The sequence below is a fragment of the Miniopterus schreibersii genome, assembly GCF_964146895.1.
Source record: "Miniopterus schreibersii genome assembly, chromosome: 15".
In the NCBI taxonomy this organism is placed as follows: Eukaryota; Metazoa; Chordata; class Mammalia; order Chiroptera; family Miniopteridae; genus Miniopterus; species Miniopterus schreibersii.
In genome coordinates, this window is record NC_138115.1 from 45,684,417 (window position 1) to 45,708,931 (window position 24,515).

The 24,515-nt window shown below is 55.5% G+C and overlaps 1 protein-coding gene across 2 annotated transcripts in view; it reads right to left on the reverse strand.

Moving 5' to 3' along the window:
* Positions 1-1,081: 1,081 nt before the first annotated feature.
* Positions 1,082-24,515, reverse strand: part of SCN5A (sodium voltage-gated channel alpha subunit 5) — a gene marked incomplete at its 5' end in the record, with an annotated part of 54,425 nt that continues 30,991 nt past the window's right edge. The window contains 12 exons of one of the 2 annotated variants that reach the window (XM_081159187.1): positions 1,082-4,651; positions 6,122-6,392; positions 7,555-7,655; positions 8,277-8,418; positions 8,891-8,944; positions 11,078-11,359; positions 11,811-11,933; positions 14,678-14,851; positions 18,030-18,184; positions 18,977-19,097; positions 21,763-21,921; positions 23,309-23,743. In XM_081159187.1, coding sequence (XP_081015313.1) covers positions 3,414-4,651; positions 6,122-6,392; positions 7,555-7,655; positions 8,277-8,418; positions 8,891-8,944; positions 11,078-11,359; positions 11,811-11,933; positions 14,678-14,851; positions 18,030-18,184; positions 18,977-19,097; positions 21,763-21,921; positions 23,309-23,743 — 3,255 coding nt within the window. In that variant the 3' untranslated portion in view covers positions 1,082-3,413. Of the gene's footprint in view, positions 4,652-6,121; positions 6,393-7,554; positions 7,656-8,276; positions 8,419-8,890; positions 8,945-11,077; positions 11,360-11,810; positions 11,934-14,677; positions 14,852-18,029; positions 18,185-18,976; positions 19,098-21,762; positions 21,925-23,308; positions 23,744-24,515 lie in introns of both variants that reach the window. The other variant, XM_081159186.1, reaches the window with a different exon arrangement.

Consider the following 24,515-nt stretch of genomic DNA (forward strand, 5'->3'; position numbering starts at 1 on the left):
TAAAATATTCTGGTAGCTGAGTCGTATGAATGGCTGAGGTTAGAGGGAGAAAAGCCTTGAGGCAAGACGCTGGCCTCAGCCAGGGAAGCAGCAGCGAGATAGACCAGTGGTGGGATTTTAAAGATGCTGAGAAGGTAGTGCCGGCAGGATGCGGACTGGACGAGGGCGTGAGGGAAAGCCTGCAATTGAAGGTGGGATCTGAGGGGGTATCTTCACCAACGGGCTTGGGGGCAAGACAGATGAGCTCAGTGCCGGGCAGGTTGGGCTTGAAGCTTTGGAGATGTCCCACGTAGGCAGCCTGGTGTGCTGGCCTGGGGCTCTGTGGGGAGGCCTGGGCTCAAGATAAAGATTCAGGACTATTCTTTAAAGCATGGCAGTGTGTGTGTGTGTGTGTTTCCCACTCTTCCTGCAAGAGGGCCCAGGGCCTAAAGGGCTTGATCATTCAATCAGACATTGGAAAATGTGGCCCCATAAGAGGGAACCGGAGAGACTGGAGGGAACCCTGGCGGGGGTGGCACCATGAAGCCTGAGGAAGAGAGGATTTCCAGAAGGGGCTGCTGTCCCTTGAGCTCAAGGCTGTGGTGGATGGGACCCACCAGAAGGTGAAGGCTCTGCTGCATCCAACCACAAGGAGGCCCCTGCTGGCTGGTGGAGAGTTTCTGGTGCGGTGCCGGGGCATCAGTGGGCTAAGGGCTGAGGAGGGAAGGGGAGGGGAGGGCGAGGGAGCCAGTGTCAGGCGTCACAGGTCCAAGCCCGGCTGGACACACAGGTGCCACCATCCGGCTGTTCTCCATGACAGCTGCCCCTTCCTCCACCCACCTTTTCAGACCCTTCCCATGGTGTGAGCCCCAAATCTTGGTACTCCCCCTCGGCCGTGCCCCAGACCCAAGTCCTAGAGGGCATGGCCGGACGTCCTCTCGTGGGGCAGGCTGCTCTGCCAAGCCGCACTCTCCCTGGCCGTTTTCCTGGGAAGACACCGGGAGTCCCGCGTGGCTCTTAGGGTATCAGCCCGCTCGCCCACAGCACCTCACCTCGCAGGCTCGGGGCCTTGTCACATCTCGGCACAAGAACAGAGCCCAGGCCAGGTCATGGAAGCTGTTTATTGGTTTGTTTTAAAAATATGTATCTTATTTACACACGAAGTTGGGTGAGAAGTGCTCGGTTAGTTCAGACAACAGCTGGCACTGGACGCTTGTCCCTCCCTCCTTTCCCCTACCCTCTTGTCCGGTCCTGCTGGTCATTGTGCAGTTCTAGGAAAAAAGAAAAAAAAAAAAAGAGCCACACTGGAAGCTAAGGAGTCAGGCCTAGGCGTCCCTGCCCTCAGCCACACCACCCGCAGCTCCTGGCGCTGTCAGTGGCCAGCCCCGGGCACCTGTCTCCAGGCTCCGAGGCTGTCTGCACGACGCCAGTCTCCTTCCGGCCGGCTGGGCTGGCAGCCCGGCCACCTCCTGAGCCACATTCCTGCCTGTGCAGGGTGCTGAGTGCAGGGAAGGGGACACACCTCTCCAAGCCTGGAGAGCAAAGCGCAGAGATCTACAAAAATAAGATTTCCACTCGGAGAAGTGTCCCTGGGACAGTTAGAACCATGTCCCATGCTGGACTCAAAGGGAACATGGGGGAGCAGAGCAATCACTAGAGGTGGGTGGGGGCTGGGGTGGCCACCACGGGGACTGGAGGTGGCGGGAAGAATTGTAATACTTGACTCACTGGCAACGCCACGGGCACTGCCATGTGCTCAGAACGTCCAGCCCTCTGACAGCTCGGAGAGGTAGGTTAGGAGCAGCCAGGTTCCGGCTTCCTGGGTGGCCCGAGAGGTGGCCTGTGAGGTTGGGTGCCCGGTGGAGGGCGGCCTTGCTGGAGAGCTGGAACTGGGCGGCCGAGCTCCTGCTTGCTCAGGCTCCACCAGCCAACACTGTCACTTTCAGGGTGACAGTTCTCTACATGAAAAGATTTGCATATGCTAAATAGGATTGTCAGTAGCTGAAGAGGCCCTGGGGTTAATTGGACTAGAAAAGGTATTTTTCCCTGAAAAAGCCTTCTGACAAGACCTGTGGGACAACCTGAACCTTACCTCAGCAGCTCCTGGGTGCAGGTGCCACCAGGACCCCAAGCTAAGCCAGAGGGGCTGGTCCAAGGCCACACTACTCCCTTCCCAAGGGGTCCCATGGTTCATTCCCCTCCTAGGGCATGGGAACCAGGCCTGACCATCCCGAGGCCCCTTCCCTGCTTAGGACCCAAAATGCCCTCCCCATTCCCATGGGTCTGCGTCTGGAGGCGGAGCTGGGGACCACACAGGAATCCCCTCGCCCCCATGGTTAGAGGCAGAAAGGTCCAGAGAGAGAACCGTCAATGATAACAGGTTCCCTTCTTCATATGGGCTGAAGGGCTGTTGAGCTTCTTGGCCCCAACCACATGGGGCCCAGCCTTCTCTTCCCAGCCTGTGGGGCAGGGTCTGCCAGGCTCAGGAGCAAGGACAAGCTGGGAGCCAAGCCTTGAGTAGGGGCTGGCTCCCTCAGGCTCTTCAGTTTTATGTTAATACTCTCACAGAAGGCCAAGCTCTCCTGGGAAGAAAGGGCAGCTTCAGTGCCTGAGACGAGCCTGGCACCCAGGCAACTCTCTTCAGGAAGCCTTTTATTTTTGTAGCGCTGACCCTAGCAGGGCCTGCCTAGAAACACAGGGAAAACAGGACCTTGGGCACAATGGAAGGCTGGAGTGAGCCCCTGCTGACAAGACCCCACCTGTGGGGCTGGGAGGAAAGGTCTGTCTCCCTTAGGCTGGGGCAGGGGCTGGTGTCTGACCTGCGTGTGTGAGTGTGTGCACACGTGTGTGAGAGGAGAGGCGTTCAGCCCTCCTGCACGGCTGCCCACGCGGCAGGGGGGCCCCTTTCTGCAGCGAAGGCCTGTGGGAGCCACACTGATTCCACTTTTGCTTTGAGAACTGAGTTCCAGCAGCTGCACAGACTCCTGTTCAGAGTTCAGAAGAGGCCGTGTGAGATGCTGCCGATGTCCATGGGAAAAACATTAGTTCTTTGCGCAAGTAAAAAAATATCAAATATAATAAATTTACGAAAGCCCATTCACAACATGTACAGTCTTGATTCTTCTCTTTTGCTGCAGCAGCTGGGGTGGAGTTGCTTTTCAGAGCCCCAGGGTGTTGCCTGACCAGACCAGGCCACTGGTATGCGTGGGGCCTCCGGGGACAGGCTGTCTCGAGTGGCCAGTTTGGCCAACTGCGCCCGCCCATCCACACGGGTGCCACAGAGCTCTGCCTTACTGATCCACGGGGCTGAGGCTCATCTCACTCCTGAGCCCAAAGCAAGGAAGACCCAGCGGACGCTGGCTTGTGGCTGCGCTTGGGTTTGCCTCGAGGCAACAGGCCGCCTTTCGTGGTGTCCCGGCCAGTGGGGGCGAGGCTCACACAATAGACTCTCGGTCCCTGTCGGGGGACGTGAGGAAGTCCGGGAGATCTTCGCTGCGGCTGTAGTCGGACACCCGCACCTGGAGGTTATCGCTGGTGGCCCTGGTGACGCTGTCGTAGGAAGGCGGGAAGGACGTGGAGGAGATGGAGGAGCTGGAGGGCGGGCCGGGGCGCGGGGAGAAGCTCTCGTTCATCTTGCAGGCGATGAGGCCCTCTTGCTCGGGGGCGGCCTCCCCGGACAGGCCGCTGCTGCCCCGCTGGCGGAAGAGGAAGGACGCGTGCCTCACGGAGCGCTGCAGCAGGTGCCTGCGGAAGGCGCGCTGGATCACGGTGGCCGACACCTCCTCGTGCTTGCGCCGCAGCGTGGTGGTGATGGGCTCGTAGGAGATCTTGGACGGGTTGGCCGCCATGAACTTCTCTTCCATCTGGATCTTCAGGGCGTCCATCTCCCCGGACTCACCCAGGACCCTCTTGGTGAAGGCGAAGAGAATGTCCATGCAGTGGATACGGTCCCCGCTCACCATGGGCAGGTCCATGTTGATGAGGCTTATCTGGTTGGGCTTGGCAATCCGCAGCGGCTCAGACAGGGCGTCGGCGAAGTCGGACAGCGCCAAATACTCAATGAACTGGGTGGCCTCCGGGTCGAACTTCTCCCAGATCTCATAGAACATGTCAAAGTCGTCCTCGCTCAGGGGCTCGGTGCTCTCCTCCGTGGCCACGCTGAAGTTCTCCAGGATGATGGCGATGTACATGTTGACCACGATGAGGAAGGAGATGATGATGTAGGTGGTGAAGAAGAGGATGCCCACGGCTGGGCTCCCGCAGTTCCCCCGGGAGCCATTGCTGTTGGGCAGGTTGGGGTCGCAGTAGGGGGGCCCCGTGTTGAGGATGGGGCTGAGGAGACCATCCCAGCCAGCCGACGTGGTGATCTGGAAGAGGCACAGCATGCTGTTGGCGAAGGTCTGGAAGTTGAACATGTCGTCGATGCCCGCCTCCCACTTGACGTAGGCGAAGTTGGCCATGCCAAAGATGGAGTAGATGAACATGACAAGGAAGAGCAGCAGCCCGATGTTGAAGAGGGCGGGCAGGGACATCATGAGGGCGAAGAGCAGCGTGCGGATCCCCTTGGCCCCGCGAATCAGCCTGAGGATGCGGCCGATGCGGGCCAGGCGGATGACTCGGAAGAGCGTAGGGGAGAAGAAGTACTTCTGGATGATGTCCGAGAGCACGGTGCCTATGGGAAACAGCAGAGGCTGTGGCCACCCATGGCAGCTCGGTCTCTCCAGCCCAGCCTTGCTGCATGGGGTCTGTACAGCAAGGAGCCGGGAACTGGAGGCCCAACTGGCTTAACTGCAAGGCCCTGCTCCCCCTGCCTCTCCGAATCTCCATTTCTGCATAGGATCCAGAAAATGAGGACCCATGTTCTTTGCAAAGTGCCTTCTCTGCCCCTTTGTTCCTTAGTCTTCTGAGAACAGTGCACAGAAGAGCTGTACTAGGCCCATCTTCTAGATCGTGGGCTCTGAGGCCTGAGGGGACTTGCTCAGCATTTTGGTCCCTAACTTGGACCAGAACTCAGGCCTTCTACTCAAAGTGTGGTCTGAGGACAGGCAGCCTTGGGATCTCCTGGGCACTAATCAGAAATGCTGAATCTCAGCTCCTTTCCAGGCCCACTGCATTTGCACAAGCACAGATGACTCACATGCACACTGAGTGCAAAAAGCACTGGCCCAGGAGTCAGCACTCTCCCCCATGCCATGCTGTGCCATGCCACACGTGCCACACTGTGCCAGGTGCATCTCAGCCTCCTGAGATGGTTCCTATTACCCTCTCAACTCTGTTAGCTTGCAGGGTTTACCCACCCCTTGGTCTCTATTGACTACTCTGGGTTGGGATTTTTACGGAGCACAGATATAACTATTAGGAGAAAGAGTGAAATTAACTTGCCTCATATTGGCCCAAGTGATCGTTCCAGAGTCTTCATATAATAATGATGTCACTGGCTGACATGAGTCCAGTATTTACTGTCAACCAGACACTGAGCTGAGCACTTTGTATCTACATTAAGCCCTTCTAGTCACTCTAGGAAGTGAGCTGATACCATCATCTTCATTTCCAGGAGAGGAAACAGGGGTGAGGTAACTTACCCAAGTGGCCACCTAGTCAGTGCGAAGCTGGGATTTGACTCAGACACTCTGGCTCCACGCTGACCTGTTGTTAAGCGTGGCCCTCTGGTTTGGCCAAGCACAGGGACCAGGAGGTGTTCCGAGGTACACGCTGCACCTCCAGGAGCCTCTGAGACTGCCCGCCAACAGCTCCGTTCCCGCTGCTGATGTCCTGCCCATTTAGTCCCACCAGGCACACTCTAGCCCTCACCCCTGCCTGGGGCCTCCCTGGGCGTTTTCTGACCCGACTCCCAGCTTCCAACCATCTGCCCATCGCCGCAGCTGCAGCGGCCCCCGCCTTTCCCTCTGAGTTCACCCACGGCAGGGGCTGTCCACGGCGGAAGATGAAAGCCGGTCACTCCAAGGCAGAGGTCCGTGGGGCAAGGTCAAGAGCTTAAGTGTGTGTTTGTGTGAATGTGACGGGGGAGAGGTGAGGAATGCAGAGAGGGAAGAATGGCGGAGCCTGAGTCCTGAGGCCCAGGGGCCGGGGGAGAGGCCTGGCCTGGGGAGGGCACCTCTCTCCAGACAACTTGTACACCTACCCACGATGGAGAGGATGACAACCACGAAGTCGAAGATGTTCCAGCTGTTGGTGAAGTAATAGTGCCGCAGCGCAGCCATCTTGATGATACACTCGCCTGTGAAGATGCCTACGAAGAGCAGGTTGATCTTGCCCAAGATGTTGACCTTCTCAGGGCTCTGGTCGTCCGTCTCCACCATCATGGTCACCATGTTCAGGCAGATGAGAAACATGATGGTGACGTCAAAGGCCTGCTTGGTCACGATGTCAAATATGAAGCCCTGGTACTTGTTCTGAAAGGAGGGGCAAAGGATGGGCTCAGCAGGGACCTGAGCAGGCTAGCAGGCCCCCTCCCACCACTGCTGACTCCCTGCCAGATCACCCACTTCATCGACTGTCCCGTGAGGCCAACACCCCACCAGCTGTCACAGTGAGAGGAAGTCAGGAGCTTGGAAACAGCCTGGCTCGCCTGCTAAAGTGCTACCTGGGCTTCAAGGCCCAGCCCCGAGGCTCCCTTTTCCCTAAGGTCTTCTCTGATGGATCTTCAGGAAGCGATTTCTCCTACTCTGAGTTTCCTTAGTAGATGTTCATTGTGCTTTTCTTTTTGTTCCCACTGTCTGAAGGCTCAAGGTCAAATTTAAAGTTCAATCCTAGTAACCATATTAGCCCTAGGTTAGTACATTTTCTCTACTCGTTTTAAGGAATTGATTTTATTTACTCTACTAACTATATATGTGTCTTTCATTGTAAGTCACCCCAGCTCTCTCTCTCTCTCTCTCTCTCTCTCATATACACACACACACACACACACACACACACACACACACACACACACAGAACAGAGAATGGAGAAAGAACAGAGAAGGGTGAAGGAAAGAATCAGATGAAATTGATGAATTGGATTAAAAAACTTGGGCTGCCACGTACCAGCCAGTGGTTTAGATTATGTCCCCTACTTACTTTGAGTACCACCCCCCTTTCTGCTCCAACATACATTTTTTTGGAGAATGGACTGATTAGGCAATGGAGTCAGCTTGGCAGAGGACTTCTCCTGGCCCCACACACCAGGGGACTCTGCCGTTCAGGGGTTGCAAGGCTGAGGCAATGAATGCGGGTGGGGGCTGTGGAGACGGCCCTGCTCTCCCTGGAGAGAGCCTGAGCCCTTGCAGGGGAGGAGGGGGCTCGCTCAGAGGCAGATGGGTTTCTGCGGGAAGACAGTGCTCCCTGGTTGCTGCAGCCTTCTCATGTCTTCCTTTCTATCTCTCTGAGACTGAGACCTCTGTGTGTGGTCAGGCTCCTGAGAGTGTTCCTCCTTCCCTGGACTGGCCGAGGGCCCCAGGCTGGGCCCAAAGACCGTAAAGAGGCCATGATAGTTGGTCATGTGGTGTGAGGGCTTCCCAGGCTGTCCCCCCAGCAGATTCTTCCCACTCTAGCTGAGTTGGGAGCCGGGCTCACCAGAGGCCTTGGGATGGGCTTCTGGGGCTTCTTGGAGCCCAGCTTCTTCATGGCGTTGTAGTATTTCTTCTGCTCCTCTGTCATGAAGATGTCCTGGCCCCCTAAGTGCAGAGAGACAGGCACCAGACTCATTTTGGGGTGCTCAGAGGCATGGACGGCACAGGGATCTTGCTTCAATAATGAGGGCACCAGGGTCGGCCTCCTCCTCATTTCCTGTCCCACTAAAGTATGTCTCTATCCTGCACCACAGACTCCTCCTCAAATCTGCTTTTCCAGGGCCCCTGTCCCCACTCATCTTGAGATCTCTCTGGCTTTGTGACCTGCAAATCCTGTCCCCACCCCCACTCTCTCCCCTGCCCAATGCAGCCAGGCTGGAGGTTCTCTCTGCTCACCTGGTTGACCTGCAAACCAATCATGGCCTCTCTGATGGAGTTCCAGAAAGACCTTGACCCTCTGCATAGGCCCCACCCATTGTCCCTGTCATGGACCAGGTGACGAGTCCCCATCTTCACCCAGCTTCTCTCGGGAGCCTCATCTCTCAGGTAGACTAGGGCAGGGCAGGTGTGGGGTCCCTTGGTGCATTTTGTAGGCCTGGGCATGTGACCCCACTCCACCCGGCAGGAGCAAGCAGAGGACCATCCTCAGCGGAAAGCCAAAACGGGGCCCGGAGCCCGAACCCTTGGCACCCAGCCCAGCCAGCCCAGGGGGAGCCTGCACTCCACGTATCTTTTTCTTCTGCTGGTTGAAGTTGTCAATGATGACACCAATGAAAAGGTTCAGGGTGAAGAAGGACCCGAAGATGATGAACACGACGAAGTAGATGTACATGTAGAGGCTGTATTCCCACTGGGGCTGCTCTTCATACTGTGGGGGAGAAAGGGGACAGGGGATCAGGTGGGAGCGGGCCGGCTGGGGGGTGCCATTCTTTGGAAGAGAGGGGGTATCCCGAGGACGGTCACCAGCACAGGTGGGGGTGGGGAGGTGGGGGTGAGAAGCAGACGGTGGCAGGTGAGGACAATGGGCATGCTGGGCTCAGGCTGGCACAGTGTCATGGCATGGCTTCTGTGCCCGGGCCACCGGGAGGTTTGAGAATGTGGGGCATCTCTTAGTTTCCTGTGAACTGTCAGTGTGAATGGATGGGGTATAAGGCCAAAGCAGAAGCTTGATCTGCATCTCTGTTGCTTCCACCCCATCCTCTTGGGGTAAGACTTTAAGACTCTGGTAAACTACAGTGAATTCAATTTGAAAGATATTTGAGGATTTTGGGATTCCTCGGGAGACCATTGCTCCAGGGCCAGCCCTTAAGTGCCCGACTTGGTGGGAGAGGCCAACCTACCCCTCTGGAGTCCACAGCCGCATACATAATGTCCATCCAGCCTTTAAATGTTGCCTGAAAGGAAAAGACAGGAGTAAGATCATTTAACTCTGCATCAACTGAGCTATTAGGGCTCCTGTCTGGAGAGGTAAGGTCAGGAAGTAGCCTCCTGCAAGAAGCTAGCAGCCCATCCCACCCCTACAGCAGTGTCCAAATGGCTAGGTGGTCAGGCAAAGGCCTTCTTGTTCAGTGCTGGGGGTGGAGGGGAAGCCAGTCGAGCAGACACTCCAAGAAGGCCATGCAGTGGGGAGAGTAAGCTTCTCAATGTTGGCTAAGAGACAGATGAGGCCTGAAGGAGGTTGACCCTACAATCAGATCCACATTCATTTCAGATTCTAAAACGCCACAGAGTCCTACAGCAGGTGTCAGGGAGAGACAGGTGAGGCTTGGGCTTTCTGTTCTGACTTAGGGTGGACCCAGTGCTGATCTGGTCCCCTCTGTCATGCACCTCAGAGAACTTTGTGGCTTCTGCTCCATAGCCTTTCAAAGGATCCCTAAAAAATCCCAACCTTCCCTTGTACTTAAGAGGGGGCCTTTGCCAGTGGTGTGTGGGTAAATGGTGAACAAATGACTTTCCAGAAAGAAAAAAAAGCACCGATTGTTGGGTTTGCCAATCTCCCTGCATAAATTCTCCCACCGAGGCTGATTTCAAGTTGCTGATGTGCAGTTACTGAGCACACAGAGTTGGGGAGAGATGCACAGGAACATCGCATTATAAAATTTCCACTGTATGGATATAATAGATGTATTAACTCCAAGAGCACAGATGATACTACATGGTAATGGTGAGTGTTCATTTTGTTTTAATATCATTTAGTTAATTATAAGTTTACAAAATGTAATTTTTCATAATAGATTGCAAAATATTTGGCTCGAGCACCCATGGCAATGAGATAGGGCCCTGGTGCTGGCTGCACCATCTGCCCCAGTCTGGGCTGCTGTGAAGTCAGAAAGCGTCTAAAAGATGGGCTTGGTGGTGAGGCCAACTGCACAGTGGGTCTCACTTGTGTCCTTGGCAAAATGCAATTCTGCCCCAAGCCTCCTTTCAGGGTTCAAGCTTGTCCACACGAAGGGTGCATGTCTGAGAGTTTTCATGTGGCAGGCAGGGCAGATGGGGAAACTGAGGCCGCTCCACAGAAGGCAGGCTATTTCAGCTCCTTATCCCAAGAGGCCCTCACCTGTCCAGGGAGGCCTGGAAATGCTTTGGAAACCGCTGAGGACCACACAAGGTTAGGAGATGCCTGGGACTAAATTCTTGCCAGCTGCTGCGTGGTTCTGCCTATAGACAGTTCTCAATTCTGACATTCAGAGGGATGGTCACAGGGATCGGAGGCTCTCTGGATTCAGCTCTAATCTTCTCCTTGAGGGGTTCCAGGGGAGTCTTTGGAGAAAGCTACCACTTGGACTTAAGGGGTGGGTGGAAGTGTGAGTAGACGTGCTTTGTTTTCAGGTAGGAGTCCCACTAAGTTTTCTTTTGCTTTGGGGATTAGAGACACATGTCTGAGCTTAAGATTGGGATAGCAAGAAAAGCCAGCTGCAGCTTCATGAGTTATGGTTCTGTCTGCATTTCTGTTGTTAAGGACATTCGTAGTTTAATTTAATGGCCTGTGTTACATTCACTAAAGCCACCATCCTCACAAATCAATGACAACTTTGGAAAGACTGAGTAGAGCTGTGTTTAAACATCATGCGTCTTGCCCATTGGAGATGGAAGTAAATCTATTATTTTAAACAATATAGAAAATTTCACTACTTTTTGTAACAGAGGGATGGCGAGAGCCACCGTTTTGCTAACAGTTCAGCTCTGGGCGTCTATGGTCCTTCATTTTTAAGCTGTGCCATCGCACTGCCAAAACCGACTGTGTGAGGAGGTCAACCTGGCTGCTGGCTGGGCAGTTAGTTCTGCCTCAGTGCTGAACCCCATGCCATGGACTTTGGAGAATGTGGCATCTGCTCTGGAAAGAAAAATCTGGGGACTTCTCACGGAGCCAAGAAGTCTGGAGAACCTTGGCCTCCTTTGGGCAATGTGATCCGACTGTGAGGATTCAGAGTGGCCTCACTGTCCCCCTCCTGCCCACACCGAGGGTGAAGGCGCCTGTTGCTAGAGAACCAGTGGGAGGAAGGGAGTCCCTCCTTTCTGAGACTCACCACCTGCAGCAGGGCCAGGTACCCAGCTCCCACGTTGTCAAAGTTGACTTTCACCTTGGTCCAGTACAGTTCGCCGGTCATGTTTAGAGACTCACAGTTACTCTTGTTGTTCACGATGGTGTAGTTTAAAGGCAGGTCCCCCTCAGTCTGGTTGATGCACCTCCCAAACTTCCCCGCAAAGAGGTTCACTCCCATGATGCTGAAGATGAGCCAGAAGATGAGGCAGACGAGGAGGACGTTCATGATGGACGGGATGGCGCCCACCAGGGCGTTGACCACAACCTCGAGAGGACAGAGGAGAGACTCAGCTCCTGGGGGTGCCCAGAGAATATGCCCTTTTCAAGACACCCCCATCTCCAACCTGCTGAACTCCCTGGCCATAGGTCCCTGCGGGGGAGGGAGGCGCAGAACACTTCCTGTCCCCAAGGAAGAGTGACCCACAGCTGGAAGCCTAGGTGAGGGGACAGTGGGAGAGCACACACCTTTCTCTTTGCACCCTAAAGTCTGTTGCAACTCCAGAGCACCTGCCCTTCCCTTCTTGGCCCTGCCTGAATCCATGACCTTGAAACTTAGTTTTCAACAGGGTGGCTGAATATGCCAGAGACTGATGGGAATGGGCTTCAGGGGACATGTTCTGTGAGCTAAGTTTCTGGTTTATTTGCAGGTTGCTGCTACGGTGTGGGGGGTATTTCTCCCCTAAAGTATGTCCTGGGAAGTCAGCCACTCCTCTTACCCTCATGCCCTCAAATCGTGACAGGGCTCGCAGGGGTCGGAGTGCCCGCAACGTCCGCAGCGACTTGATGGGGCCCATCTCAGAAAAACCCAGGGTGTTGGCCACCAGACTGATCAGTGAGACCTGTGGGAGGCAAGGTGGGAGACGCGGAGATAGCTCTAGAGACAGGCAGGTGGAAGAGCTCCTGGCCCACCCAGAACAGGGCTGGGGTGAGGGGGCCAGCAGGCCTTCCCCGTGTCCAGTCTTGATTATTCCCGACTGGCTCGTCTTCACAGGCACTGGGCCAGCCTTCCTGGGGCCCCAGAGACTGGGGGCAAGTCCAAGTGTGTCCTGGCTGAGATACACCTTTACTGAGAGCCTCCAAAGCCACCTGCTGATGCGGAGGAGCAGGGACACAAAGCCTGGTTCCCATGTGTTTTCCTTGAAGTCAAATTCTTGGGCCTCTTTTGGTGAAGGAAGGACTGTCCTGGGTTGAGTATGAGCAGACAGACTCCTCTGGGGCACTTCCCCAAAGTCAGACTTTGCGACATTCTGACGTCTTCAAAGAAGGGAGGCTTAGGTGGAGATTCTGGGGCAAGGAGAGCCTCAGCAATCTGTCCCCTCCGCCCCGCCCCGCTATGGCATTTCCTTCCCGTGGACTTCATCCTTCCAAAGCTCCATGGGCATCAGTCCCTCTTACTTCACCGCTGGCCTGGGAACAGAGCTTGGAAATGGCCCTTGGATGCCATCATGAGTAATAGGACCTTGGCATTCAGGGCAGCCTGGGGGTGGTGAGGAGCCATGGCCAAGGGCCTGGCTGCCACAGCCTCCTCCCAGGCTTGGAACACCTGGTGGGAGGGGGCTGGGCAGAGGGGGCACCCCTTGAGGATGCCCAGCTTCGGGTCCCCATTCCTGGAGAGGCAGAGGTGTATCTCCCAGGATGGCCTCCTGAGGGCAGAGCCCCCAGGCCAGTTGGTCTGCCTAATTCCCAGCAGGCCACCTCTGACGTCTGTTCTAGCCCCAGCTGCCCCACCCATAGTCTCCCCAACTCAGTTGATGGCAACTCCATCCTTCCAGCTGCTCAGGCCACAGTCTTGGCGTCATCCCTGCCTCCTCTCTGTGTCTCACACCTTACTTCCAACCCATCAGGATTTCCTGTTGGCTCTGTCTTCAAAATACATCAGAAGTTCAGATATTTCTCACCACTTTCACTGCCACCATCGTGGCCAGGCCACCGTCACCTCTCCCCTGGCCTCCCAACTCTTCTCCCTCCTTCCACTCGGGCCCCCTCCCCCACCACCCCACAGAGTGATCTTTTAATAACATGACTCAGTTCATGTCACTCTTCTGTTCAAAGCTCTGCAGTGTCTTCCCATTTCATTCTAATAAAAGCCCCTGTTTTCCAAAGGCTGCACCTTTCTGCCCCACACATCTGGTCTCATCTCTTGCACTTGCTTCCCCCACTCACTGTTCCAGCTGCTCTGGCCTTCCTGTCATTCCTCAAGTGTGCCTGGCATGCACTGACCACAGGACCTTGGCACTGCCATTCCAACATCTGCTTGGAATGTTCTGCAGACATCTGCCTGGCTCACCTCAACTTCCTTCAAACCTGCTCAAATGTCTCCTCAATGGGCCCACTCCTGCCAGCCTGTTTAAAGCTGTGATCTACACCTCTCCTCCCCCTGCGCCCTGGCCTTCTTAATGCCCCCCTCACTTCCTTTATCTTCATGGTACACATTACCTTCTGACAATATAAAACCGGCTAACTTAGTAGGTTTACTGATCCTCTGCGCTGGCAGGGTTTTTGTCTTTTTGTTCCCTCAGATCCCCAGCACCTACCATAGCTCTTGCTCATAGATGCTCAATATGGAAAAAATGCATTAATTGATCCTGAAAATATCCTTCTCCAGACCCTGAGGCCTGAAGACCCCCTTTCCCACGAGGTGTGGGGCTGGGGGATGGGGGCAGCATGGCCAATGCCAGGAAAGCTGGATTCCAACACTCACTTCCTTCTGCCTGATCTTGGGCAAGGCCTCTCCCCGCTGTGAGCCCCGGTTTCCTTCTCCACGGGCTGACTGTGCAATCTTGGGACTCTCCCCCTCGGACCCTGCGTGGCACCCAGCAGTGCCCTGGGCCTGAGTAGTTGTGGGGCAGGGCCTCTCACTCTTCTCAGAGGATGTGTGAACCTCTTGCCCCAGGCCCTTCCTGGACACAGCCTGGGCAGGCACACCCTGCCAGCTACCCGATCCTCCAGGGCAGCCACCCAGAACCCCTGGGCCAGCGTTCATGGCTTTCTCCCTGCTCACAGGTGACTCCACCCCCCTTTCTTCCTCCCCAGGGGGTACCATCTTCCTGAGCCAGGAGGACCTCTCCTGCCTGCCCAGCACCTCCTCACCAACCCTGTCCCCGTGGCCTTTGGATCACTGTCCCCTGTGCAGACGGCCCTGTGTCTAGTGGGCTGACAGACATTCACAACAGGCCGTGATCTCTGCACAGTACAGGCTCGTCTGCTCCCCACTTCCAGCCATGCTGCGAGGGTGAGCCCCACCCCTGCCCTGGCTCACACCCCTGCCTGAACTGCTCTTCACCATTTCATACGATGGCTCTAGTCTCCCCCAGAAGCCAGGGGGCTCCTGAGGACAAGACCTAGGTCTCCCTCTGCTCCTCTGTCCCCCCCAAATTGGGGGTTCTGACGGCAGGGCCCAGGTCTCTCCCCGTGACCCCAGGCTCTGGCCTCCTTCCCCTCTGCCTGCCCCACAGCACAGCCGAGTGTCTCCACTTTAGCCGGACTCCCGGCGGCCTGTCACTCTGTCCCTCCGGCTCCGTCTCAGCTCCTGCTCGCACCGGCAATGGCGCCCCCTCCCCTCGTCCCCCAGGACCACACTCACGCCCACGATGAGGAAGTCGAGCCAGCACCAGGCGTTGGTGAAGTACTTCTTGAACCCGTAGGCCACCCACTTGAGCAGCATCTCCAGCACAAAGATGTAGGTGAACATCTTGTCGGCGTATTCGAGCAGAACCTTGACGGTCCTCCGCTCCTCCAGGTAGATGTCCTCAAAGGCCTGCAGACCAGGTTGGACAAGGGGACATGACCTCCCGACCATGGCCAGTCCCACCCCGCATGAGGCATTAACTCTCACAATAACTGCCACCCAGGAGGGCGGGGGGGCAGAGGTGAGACGCTAGGGGAGGGGACTCCACGGTCAGCGGTGCACACGCCAGCGTGCTCTCCGAGGAACCTGTGTGCCACCGGCGGGCCAGGAAATGGTCTGACGTGGTGAGCGGACAACGGAGCAGAATGCGTGGCGAGAATGCCTCTTCCTTTATGTTAAAGGGCAAGTCTCAGCTCTGGGCTCGGGCACCTGAAAGACCTTTCCAGAACTGGCTGATCTCCCATTTTAACAAGGAGGAAGGGTGTCAGGCTCAGCTCACAGCCTTCTGCGGGAAACAACATAAAAGTCTTTTGTTTTTACTCTCCTCTATGTGGTTACCTACTTTTCATAGGAAATAATGTTGGTTTCCAATTGCAATCATCATTACAAGTTTCCCTTTATAATAAATGTATTTAACCAAACAAAAACAATGAGTTGATCTAAAGGAAAACCTTAAATAAATGATGGTAAAGACAGTTTTAGCTGTGAAGTTTAGGAAACACGGGACCACATACAGCTAACCCTCCCGTCATCCTGATACGTCAAGGTTGTGGGTTCAGTCCCTGGTCAGGGCACCTACAGGAATCAACCGACGGATGCACAAATTAAGTGGAACAACACATTGATATTTTTCTCTCTCTTTCTCTTTCTCTCTTTCTAAAATCAATTTTAAAAAATTAAAAAAAGAGAACTGAAAGGAGCCCTGGCCGGTATGGCTCAGTTGGTTGAGCATTGAAAGGTTGCCGGTTGGATTCCCTGTCAGGGCCCATGCCCAGGTTGTGAGCTCCATCCCCACTAGGAGGCAGCCAATCGATGTTCCACTCTCACGCTGATGTTTCTCTCTCCCTCTTCCTTTCCCTCTCTCTAAAAATCAATAAAAAAAAAATCTAAAAATGTGAAGTTCTCTCTTACTTTCTCATCACTCACCTTGGGCTCCCTTAAAAAAAAAAAAAAAAAAAGAATAGGCGTGTGGCAAAATCTCCCTGCATTATTGCACTGTTGCCACTTGCCCCCCCCACCACAATGGTTTTTACTTTATGTAAGTGCTATGCAATCCCAAGCAAATATAGTCATAATAGTCATATTTTTAATATAGGTGGGACACTCTTGTTTTATCTCAAGTTTTTTACCTTGAATTCAACCTTGTTTAATATTAACAAACAAAAGCACTCTGTTTTTTTGGTGTCATTGTTTTCATTTGCCTAATATCTTATTTCACTTTTAATATTTCTGAGTCACAATGTCCCAGGTTTGTCATTTGAGAGCAATAGCTGAAGTTTTTGTAAAGATCCATTCAGAATCCTCTTCTTTTAAAAGATGAATTTTATCCAGTTACATTTATTATTAAAACACATATTTGATCTCGCCTCTGCCATATTATTTTTCATTTCCCGATTTAATGCTTTCTTGTTGCTTATTTTTTTTCTATCTTTTGCTGTAAGATCTATGTTTTCTTTAAAAAAAATCCCTTCAGCAATTTGGAAGGGATATATAGTCTGCTTTCTGTTAAACAAGTTTATAACTTTAACATGCTGAGACTTCTTTTTCTTGATATATCATCGACTTTTTTTTTTTTTTTTTAAACAGTGCTTGGCTGTCTACCCTGATTAGATTCATCTTTGCTTGCCAAAACTCCTCCTCACTTATGCCAGGCTGAGCTTTTCCTCCACAGCCCAGACTGAATGGCTCTGGCTGCCCTTGTTTGTGGTTGTTTAAAAACAAAACTCGTTAACATATTGTCAAATCATCCTTCTCTGAACACTGCAGAGATTTCGCTCTAGCTGCCAATGGTAAAGCAGCATGCAGTCTGCAAGTCATGGCTCTGGGCCAACTCTGGAACAGGAGTGGGGCAGTACAGGGTAGAGTGGGGGGCCCAGAGGTTTAGAAGTGACAGCCACTGTGCCTCCCCATGGCCTGCCCCCACAGGAGGCATCACAGACTGGAGGCACATAGTCTTGGATCAAAGTGGCCCTCTCCTACTCTGTAGTCCCAAGCATTCCCCCTGTTAGTTGTTCATCCCCAACAATATCAGGTGCTTGCTCCCGCTGGATCAGGAATGTTTCTATTTCTTCTGCCTTCTTGGTCATCACTCTCCCTTCTCACTAGCACCTCCCAGAACCCTTTCTGGGGCTGTTCCATTTCTTCCAATAAGAGATCTGAGAGATCAGAGTTGGGTGCTTGGGAGCCGGATAGGGGCATCCCTGGAAGGTCTCACTGCTTCTCTTGGGCTCAACAAACCTCCCTGTCCTCCACAGTCCAGTTCCATCTGTTTCCTTCAGGAAGCCTTCCTGATTGCACCAGTTCCCCTTGACCTCCCATCACCCTGAGTCATCTCCATTTTTGCTCAACTTTCTTGAGCTGATCTTTGATTCTCTCAAATTTGCTGAGTCTGGTTTCCCCAACTAGATGGAGAACCCCTGATGCCAAAGCCAGGGTCTCCTCCTCTTGTTGCTCCCCCATGGCTCACAGAAGTAGATACAAGGAGAGCTTGGAAAAGACTATTGAACAAATGGAAGGTCAAGACAGAGGACTCTGGAATCCGACTGTCTGGGTTCAAATGCCACATCTGCTACTTTGGGTGGTAGGGCCTTGGGCAAGTTACTTAATGTTTCCACAAAAGGTTGTTGTGGGATGAAATGTAATCATGTGTGAACTATGCAGCTTGGTCTCTAGCTCTGGAAAACCTGGAGTAAGTGGAGCCACCACTGTAGTCTCAGCCAGGATCATGGATTGCATTGGATCAGCCTGATGGAGCGCCTGAAGCTGCACACAGTGGGGAGTCACCAGAGCTCTGGTGTGGGAGGCTGGTGACCTGTGACCTATAGCAGCTATGCACTGTGATCTGGGGCAAATAACTGCCCTTTTGTGAAACAAGAGGGCCTGGACAGATGACCCCTGTGAGCCCTACCTGCTCTCACCTCTATCTGAGCTATGGGCGTTGAGTTTGTGAGTTAATTCCTGAGCTGGGGCCCTGGGAGAGCGCATTTTCAGCAGAGGTTATGTCCCAGTTTCTGACCTGGCTTTCAGGTGGAGACCTCCTTTCCCCGCCCTCCCCTCCCTGCCCAGCCCAGCATCCCCGGGAGGGTACCAGAGCTCCACTGCTGAGCAGGATCATGAAGATGATGAACGTCTCGAACCAGCTGTGCTCCACAATGCGGTAGCAGGTCTTGCGCAGCCGCCACCAGACCTTCCCTGGGGCCTGTGTGGTGTCCACAGTGCAGCAGGGACAGCGCCGGACACAGCCTGTGGGGAAGGGAGAGGGGTCAGGCCCAGCCCAGGGCCTTCGAATGCCCATGTATGATGGCAGAAGGAATGACCGAGAGAGGTTACAGTGATGGGTGACGAGCGGGCAACATGGTGGGCGGGGCCGTGGGGGACCAGGAGGGCTGTGGGTGCTGTCCCCAGGCGCCCAACTCAGCAGGTACTCTGTGGAAATGCCAGATGGACCAGGCACCCCAGGAGTGGGGGAAGGGCCTGGCAGGGGTGGGCAGGGGAAGACTGGGGTTGGATGGGCTCCACCTTGTCCTCTGCTCATCTGGGAAACCCTCCTCCTGCTGGAATATTCCAGAATTCCCTGGGCCTTCTCTATGTTTGCAGTTTCTGAGCCCTGGGAAGGGTGGACCCTTCATTGGCAGCCTCAAATGATGTGCCACGTGGAGGGCAATCCCTCATTTTATCCTCAGCTGCCCCCCAAATACACCACCAATTCACCATAAAAACTACACATGCCAGGCCCCATGCCAGGGCCTGAGGGGACAGGTGAATTAGACCCCGTCTTTGCTGCCGTGGGGGCACAGTCATGCTGTCACTCCACAAACGCAGTGTCTCCAGTCCCTGGCACAGATGCCCCACAGCTGCCGAGCCCAGTAGACCACTGGCAGACTCGCCATGCCTCTGGTCATGATGAACAGGGGAGGGAGGGTAGGCACTGGGCAGGGTGGGGTGTAATGTGGCCCCATGCCCCAAGGAGCTGCTGGTCCTCCTGCCCCTCCAGGCAAGGCTGAAGCTGGGATAAAGGGACACCCAGGTGAGGACCTTCGGTGAAGCAGTCCTCTGGGTCCTTGACGTCCTCGCCGAGGTCGGGGATCTGCTCCAGGAGGTCAGCCGTGTTGGTCATGTCTGCTGTGCTCCCCTCGGAGTAACTGTCCTCATGGGTCTGTGGGCAAGAGCGTGGGGCCCGGTGGGCAAGGACATGAGTGTGGGCTATGTAGCAGCCTCCAGCCCAGAGTTTGGGGGAGCCTGGGGCTCCCAGATGGGAGGTGCCCAGACTATCTTCTATTGCACTCCTGGGGAACCTGAGCCCAGGATGAGTGGGAACCTGCCCCAGAGGGTCTGTGGTCTGCTGGGGTCTAGGGCAGAGGTGTGGGGATGTGAAGGCATCTGGAAAAATACTGGGGGTAAGACATTCATTCCACTGGAAACGAAACAGGCATAGGGTGGTAACACAGGCACACACTGGGACATGGACAGAGTGGTAGCTTGGCACACGCAGGGGAAGCAGGCATGCCACACCAGGATAGAGTCAGAACCAGCATCATGGGCACACATAGGTGCAAGGTCAGACATGCAGGGAACAGGCCAGCAACCCACCCATGCTTCTCGCCCAGTTCATGTGGGTGCTGGTGTGAGGTGCAGAGCCTAGAGTAAGAGCCAGAAGGTGCTGGAACATTCCCTGCCTGGCCGCCTAACCTCGCTTAACCTGATTATAGAGAGGTGTGTGCACATGGTGTATTCCCTGAATGTGTGTGTTGCATGTGAGCACTGGTGTATTGGGGGCTGTAGCGGCCACTGCGGGTGCTCTGCCCAGATCCCCTCTATTAGGCCAGTGCACCCATCCCAGCCGCTGTGAACACTGGCTGCATCTCCAGAAAACTGTCTTTAGGTAGGGTGCTGACATTTCTAGAAATTGCTTGGGGTTATGACGAAAGCCAGGGTGGCTGACACCCAGCGACTGATACGGAGGGAGCCAAGCTGAGGCTAGAATCCAGTGACAATGCCTTTGGGAGCTGTTACCTCTGCCTCACCCTGCTTCTTTCTTCCCTGTGGGTCTCTCCGGAGAGCACTCCCTCAGTAAGTCCTTTGCACAGGAAGCCCGTGGCAGGCTCTGCCTCTAAGAGGCCACTCTAAGGACAAGCGTGGCAGGACAGGCCTGGGAAGGCAGGGGAGCCTTCACTGGAGTCAGATCATGTCTAAATCCCCAGACCCCCAGCGCAGGTGGCCGCCTTGTGGCTCAGGCTCAGGCTCCGCTCAGAGCCATGCTGGCGTCTGAGATCCTGGTGCTTCTTCTCCCCGACTTGTTCCTTTCTCTTCCTTCCATGACTAACTCCGCTGGGGTCTCGAAGTCCTCTCTAACAGATGTCTAGCTTTAATGTTTAGGCTTCCCATGGGGAAGTACTGAGTCCCTGTGGGAATGGAGAGGGTGCTCCTGGGTGCAGGGTGGAGCCATGGCCCCAGGGTGAGGCTCTGCCTTTGTGGTCCCCGTGGCCTGGAGGGTCATCTCTTTTCCTTCCAGCCTTGTTGTGCGGCAGGGAGCTGAGAAAGGCACAGCCGGAGGTCTTCGCTCTCTTTTCTTTCAGACACGGGAGCTGCCCAAAGGATGCGGGCTTGTCACGAGGACACATTCTCAAGACCCACTGCAGTGAGATGACAGGGCCCTTCTCCCGGAGGACCCCTGCCTACCTCACTCTCCCTTTCACCGGGTCCAACATGGACTGATGTGAAGAGAGGAAGGAGTCCAAAAATCATTCCAAGGTCCACATTCCAGTAGGAAGGCCCTTCTCTACGACTTTCTGCCCCTCCCGTGTCTTCCTGTTTCCACATGCCTTCATGTGTCAGATCCCCCACGGGAGATGGGACCTGTGGTCAGGATGATGGCTCCACCAGGCCCTCACGCTCCGAAACTGGCCATGATCACAAAGCTTCCCACAGGCCCATCCCACAGGCCCATCCCATGGAACAGACAAGGCAAAGGAGAAATGTTCCTTTGGAGCAAGTCTCAGCTCCTGGTTAGGCAAGACAATGGCCCCAAGCACCGTCTCTGAATGCGAAGTTTGCCTTCCACGGTGTTTGGCGTGAGTGGGAGTGGGGGTGGGGATGTAGTTGGCAGGGCCACATTCTGTTAGCTCGGGGATGGCAAACACAGATGCTTATAGGGGCCAGGCAGGTAATGAAATGGGGGCAGGCAGGTGGGCTCTGAAGTGAACCAGAGCTCCCGCCAGGACACAGTGACCACTTGTCTCCAGCAGGGCAGTTCTTCCAATTTTTTTTCAAGAGAAGCCAGAAATGCAAATTTTTTACATAAAAGCTCTCCAGTTTTAAATGTTGATGGCCAATTCAAATTTAAACCCTTTTTGTGGTCAGAGCAAAACCCTACAGTGGGCCTCTCATTTGTGGCCTCTGCTTTAGTCCCGGTGAGAAGCAGCTGGTGGCCAATGTATCAAGAAGCCAAGAGCTGTTTTCCAAGCTCCAGAAGTCCCGAGATGGGGCCCTTCACAGGACAAACATGTGCCAAATGGGACCAAAGCACAGGGACTGAGTGAGGATGGGCGAACATGTGGAGGTTTGGGGTTAGTCCTGCACCACAGTCCTGGGATGGCAGCTTCTAGGATTTCCCTATGGCTTTGGGCCCCACGCCATCCCATCTCTCCCATCAGAACAGGGCTGCCCGTGGTCCCTTCTGCAGACAGGTCTCCTACGTTGCCTGTGACAGCTGCTGTGGATCCGTCCCATCAGCCAGCGCAGGCACGTGCTGGGACCTCTCAGCCTAGCTCCAGCCCAAGAGGCAGTGCCCCACCGGCTTCAGGGACAAAGGTGTGCGTTACCTCACTGCACCCTGGGGCCTGGGGCTCCACTTGCCGCTGCTGTTGCCAGTCTGCCTGAGCCACACTAGCCTCGGCCTCGGAGGAGGCGGTCTCTGACACCTGGCTCCAGGCGCTGGGCTCCGGGAGGGCCTCTGGGCCGCCGGACACAGGTTGGGGTTCCTGCTGAAGAGACCTCCAGTCCATGAGCTCCAGGCCCCGCCCATGCCTCCTGCCCTCCTCGTGGGGACTCATCTCACTGAAGACCCTCCCTCAGAAGCCCTGAGTGGGGGGCTGGGGGGCTCCTGGTAGGTCCAGGTAAAGGGCCGACAGCCAGACAAAGCCCCTGGCCTGCCTGGCATCAGTGTCCCCCTCTTCCCATTTCCTGGAAGGGTGCAGCTAGGCTGCCATGCCAGCTCCCACATGTGGCAACCCCACTTTGGAAGGACATGATTTTTCCTGCAAGTTCCTATGGCACTTCCAGCTTGCTTGCACACACACACACACACACACACACACACACACACACACACACACAGGCCCCAGGGAGCCAAAGCCCACGGGCTCAAGAGAAGCAATGGAGAGGGGCAAGGAGGGGCAGTCAGGCGAATTCCACTCCTGTGCTGAGCGCATCCTGGAGATAACTGGAAGCTGTGGTCCTGGCAACACCAATACCCCCTCCCCCTGACACTGTCACTGTCCCACGGCCTGACTGAAAGGGCTGAAGCTGGCCTCTGGGACCACAGAGAGGCAGGAGGCTGAGGAACCAAGTCTGAAGCCTCAGATCAAATTCCACGCAGGGGGAGCAGATGCTCTTCCCGGCCAGACCCACCCGGCACAGGCCCAGAGGAAGCGGCCAAGATGGGCCACTAAACAGAGAGAGCCCGTCCTCATGGTTGGACCTGAACACCCAAGAAAAAGCCATTTGAGCCTGGCTTGGGCCACGATGAAACTGATGGAGCAGTAAGGGGGCAGTGTCCAGACTCTGGTCCTAAGTGTTAAAAATAACAGGTTGGGAGATAAGATAGTGCCGTCTCTGACACCTGCCATCTTCGGGATGCTTATTTTTAAATCTCAGAATTAGCCCTGGGCCTGGGAGGAGGGGAAGGGGCAGTGGGAGGTCAGAGGCTGCACTGTTACCTTGACAAGACACTCGCCTAGCCAGTCCTGGAGGGGGACAATGGTCAGAGTGGGGTCGGGGGCCATGGGTCCCGGCTCTGTCCCAGAAGCATGAGGAATTCCCAGCAAGTCTCTCTCTCTTGCTGTACCTCAGTTTCCCTTCCTGTAAAATAGCTGCCCATGACCAGCCAGGGGATAAATTGTGGACAGCGGCCCCTTCCAAGATCCCCTGCTGGGCTGGGTTGGGGAGAGGGTTGAGAGCTAGTCTCAGGGACCCTCTACAGGGCAAGCTGTTGGGGGACCCTGTCTTCTGCCTCCGCCCAGCCCTGCTGTGGCAGTCTGGCAGGGGCGGTTGCTCTGAGAGAGGCAGGGCACCCCAGGCAGCAGAGCCCTGGGCCCTAACAAGTAGGTGCTGCATGTGAGTGGGGGAAAGGCAGCCGGTGGGGCCCACCTGCTTGCTGGACTCTTCCTCTGTGCTCAGGCTGTTCTCCTCGCCCTCCTGGTCATCGGTGTCTGACTCAGCCACGGCAATGGGCACGCACACGGGCTCCGGGTCCCCAGCGGAGCCCTGGCCTGGCCGCTGGCCTTCCTCGAACCGCGTCTCCTTGCGGGCTGGGGGGGCCTTCTCCGTCTCCGCGGGAGGTGGGGGGCTGGAGGCGGCGACGCAGCCGGGCAGCGGGCCCCCGGGGGCCAGGGCGGCGGGCTTCTGAGGCCGCTGCAGGAGCCCGCAGCAGAAGTCCCAGGTGGTCCGCTTGAGGAAGCGCAGGCCCCGCTGGATCCGGGCCAGGGCCAGCTGCAGGTTGTTCATCTCGCCGTCTTCGTCGGGGGCCGTGAGGTTGTCCGCGCTGAAGGAGCTCAGCAGCAAGGCCAGGAAGAGGTTCAGGACCTGCGGAGACCATGCATCGGGCTCACCAAGGCAGGCACCGGGCACGGGGGCTCAGCCTCCGGCCCAGGACGGGGAAACCGAGGCCCTGGGACCTCAAGGACTGCCAAAGGCAACAGCTCTCGGTTGAAACCTGGGCCCTGCCCCTGATCCTAACCCCTACTCTCGTGAATGTAGAGTTTGGCTATGAGAGGAAACACAAATTCTAACCCTTTCTCCCAAGGTCTTGGATACAGAGGGAGTTGAGGTTGTACAACCTGGGTCTCTTGTGTCTTGGCCCAGGTTCAGTGGGAGAAGCATGGGTCCATGCAGTGTCAAAGCCCACAGACAGGGCCTTGCTGCCTTGGGAGTGATGGGGGCAGTGGGGTCAGGGTGAGCACAGGGCTGCTCCTGGGAACCGGGGTCCAATGTGGGGTCGCTGGGAACAAGACAGAATCCCACCGAGCGACTGGGGCTTTCCCGGGAAGGGGCCTCTGTGTCCACTGGTAAAAGAGGGATAGTGACGTGCCTCTGACTTTCCCACTGAAGCCGGCTTCCCACTTAAAAACCTGGGGCTCCTGCTGTGGGGCACCCTCCACCTGTGTCCCCAGGTCTGAGTACGCTTTCCAGGTGAGGCACAGGGGGCACTGAGCAGAGAAGGGAACAATGGCAGGACAAGTATGGACAGTATGGAAAGGTTAAGAAGGAGGGCCTCGGGCCCTGGCCCGTGTGGCTCAGTTGGTTAGGTGTCCTGGGCACATGCCTGGGATGCGGGCTCGATCCCCGGTTGGGGGCA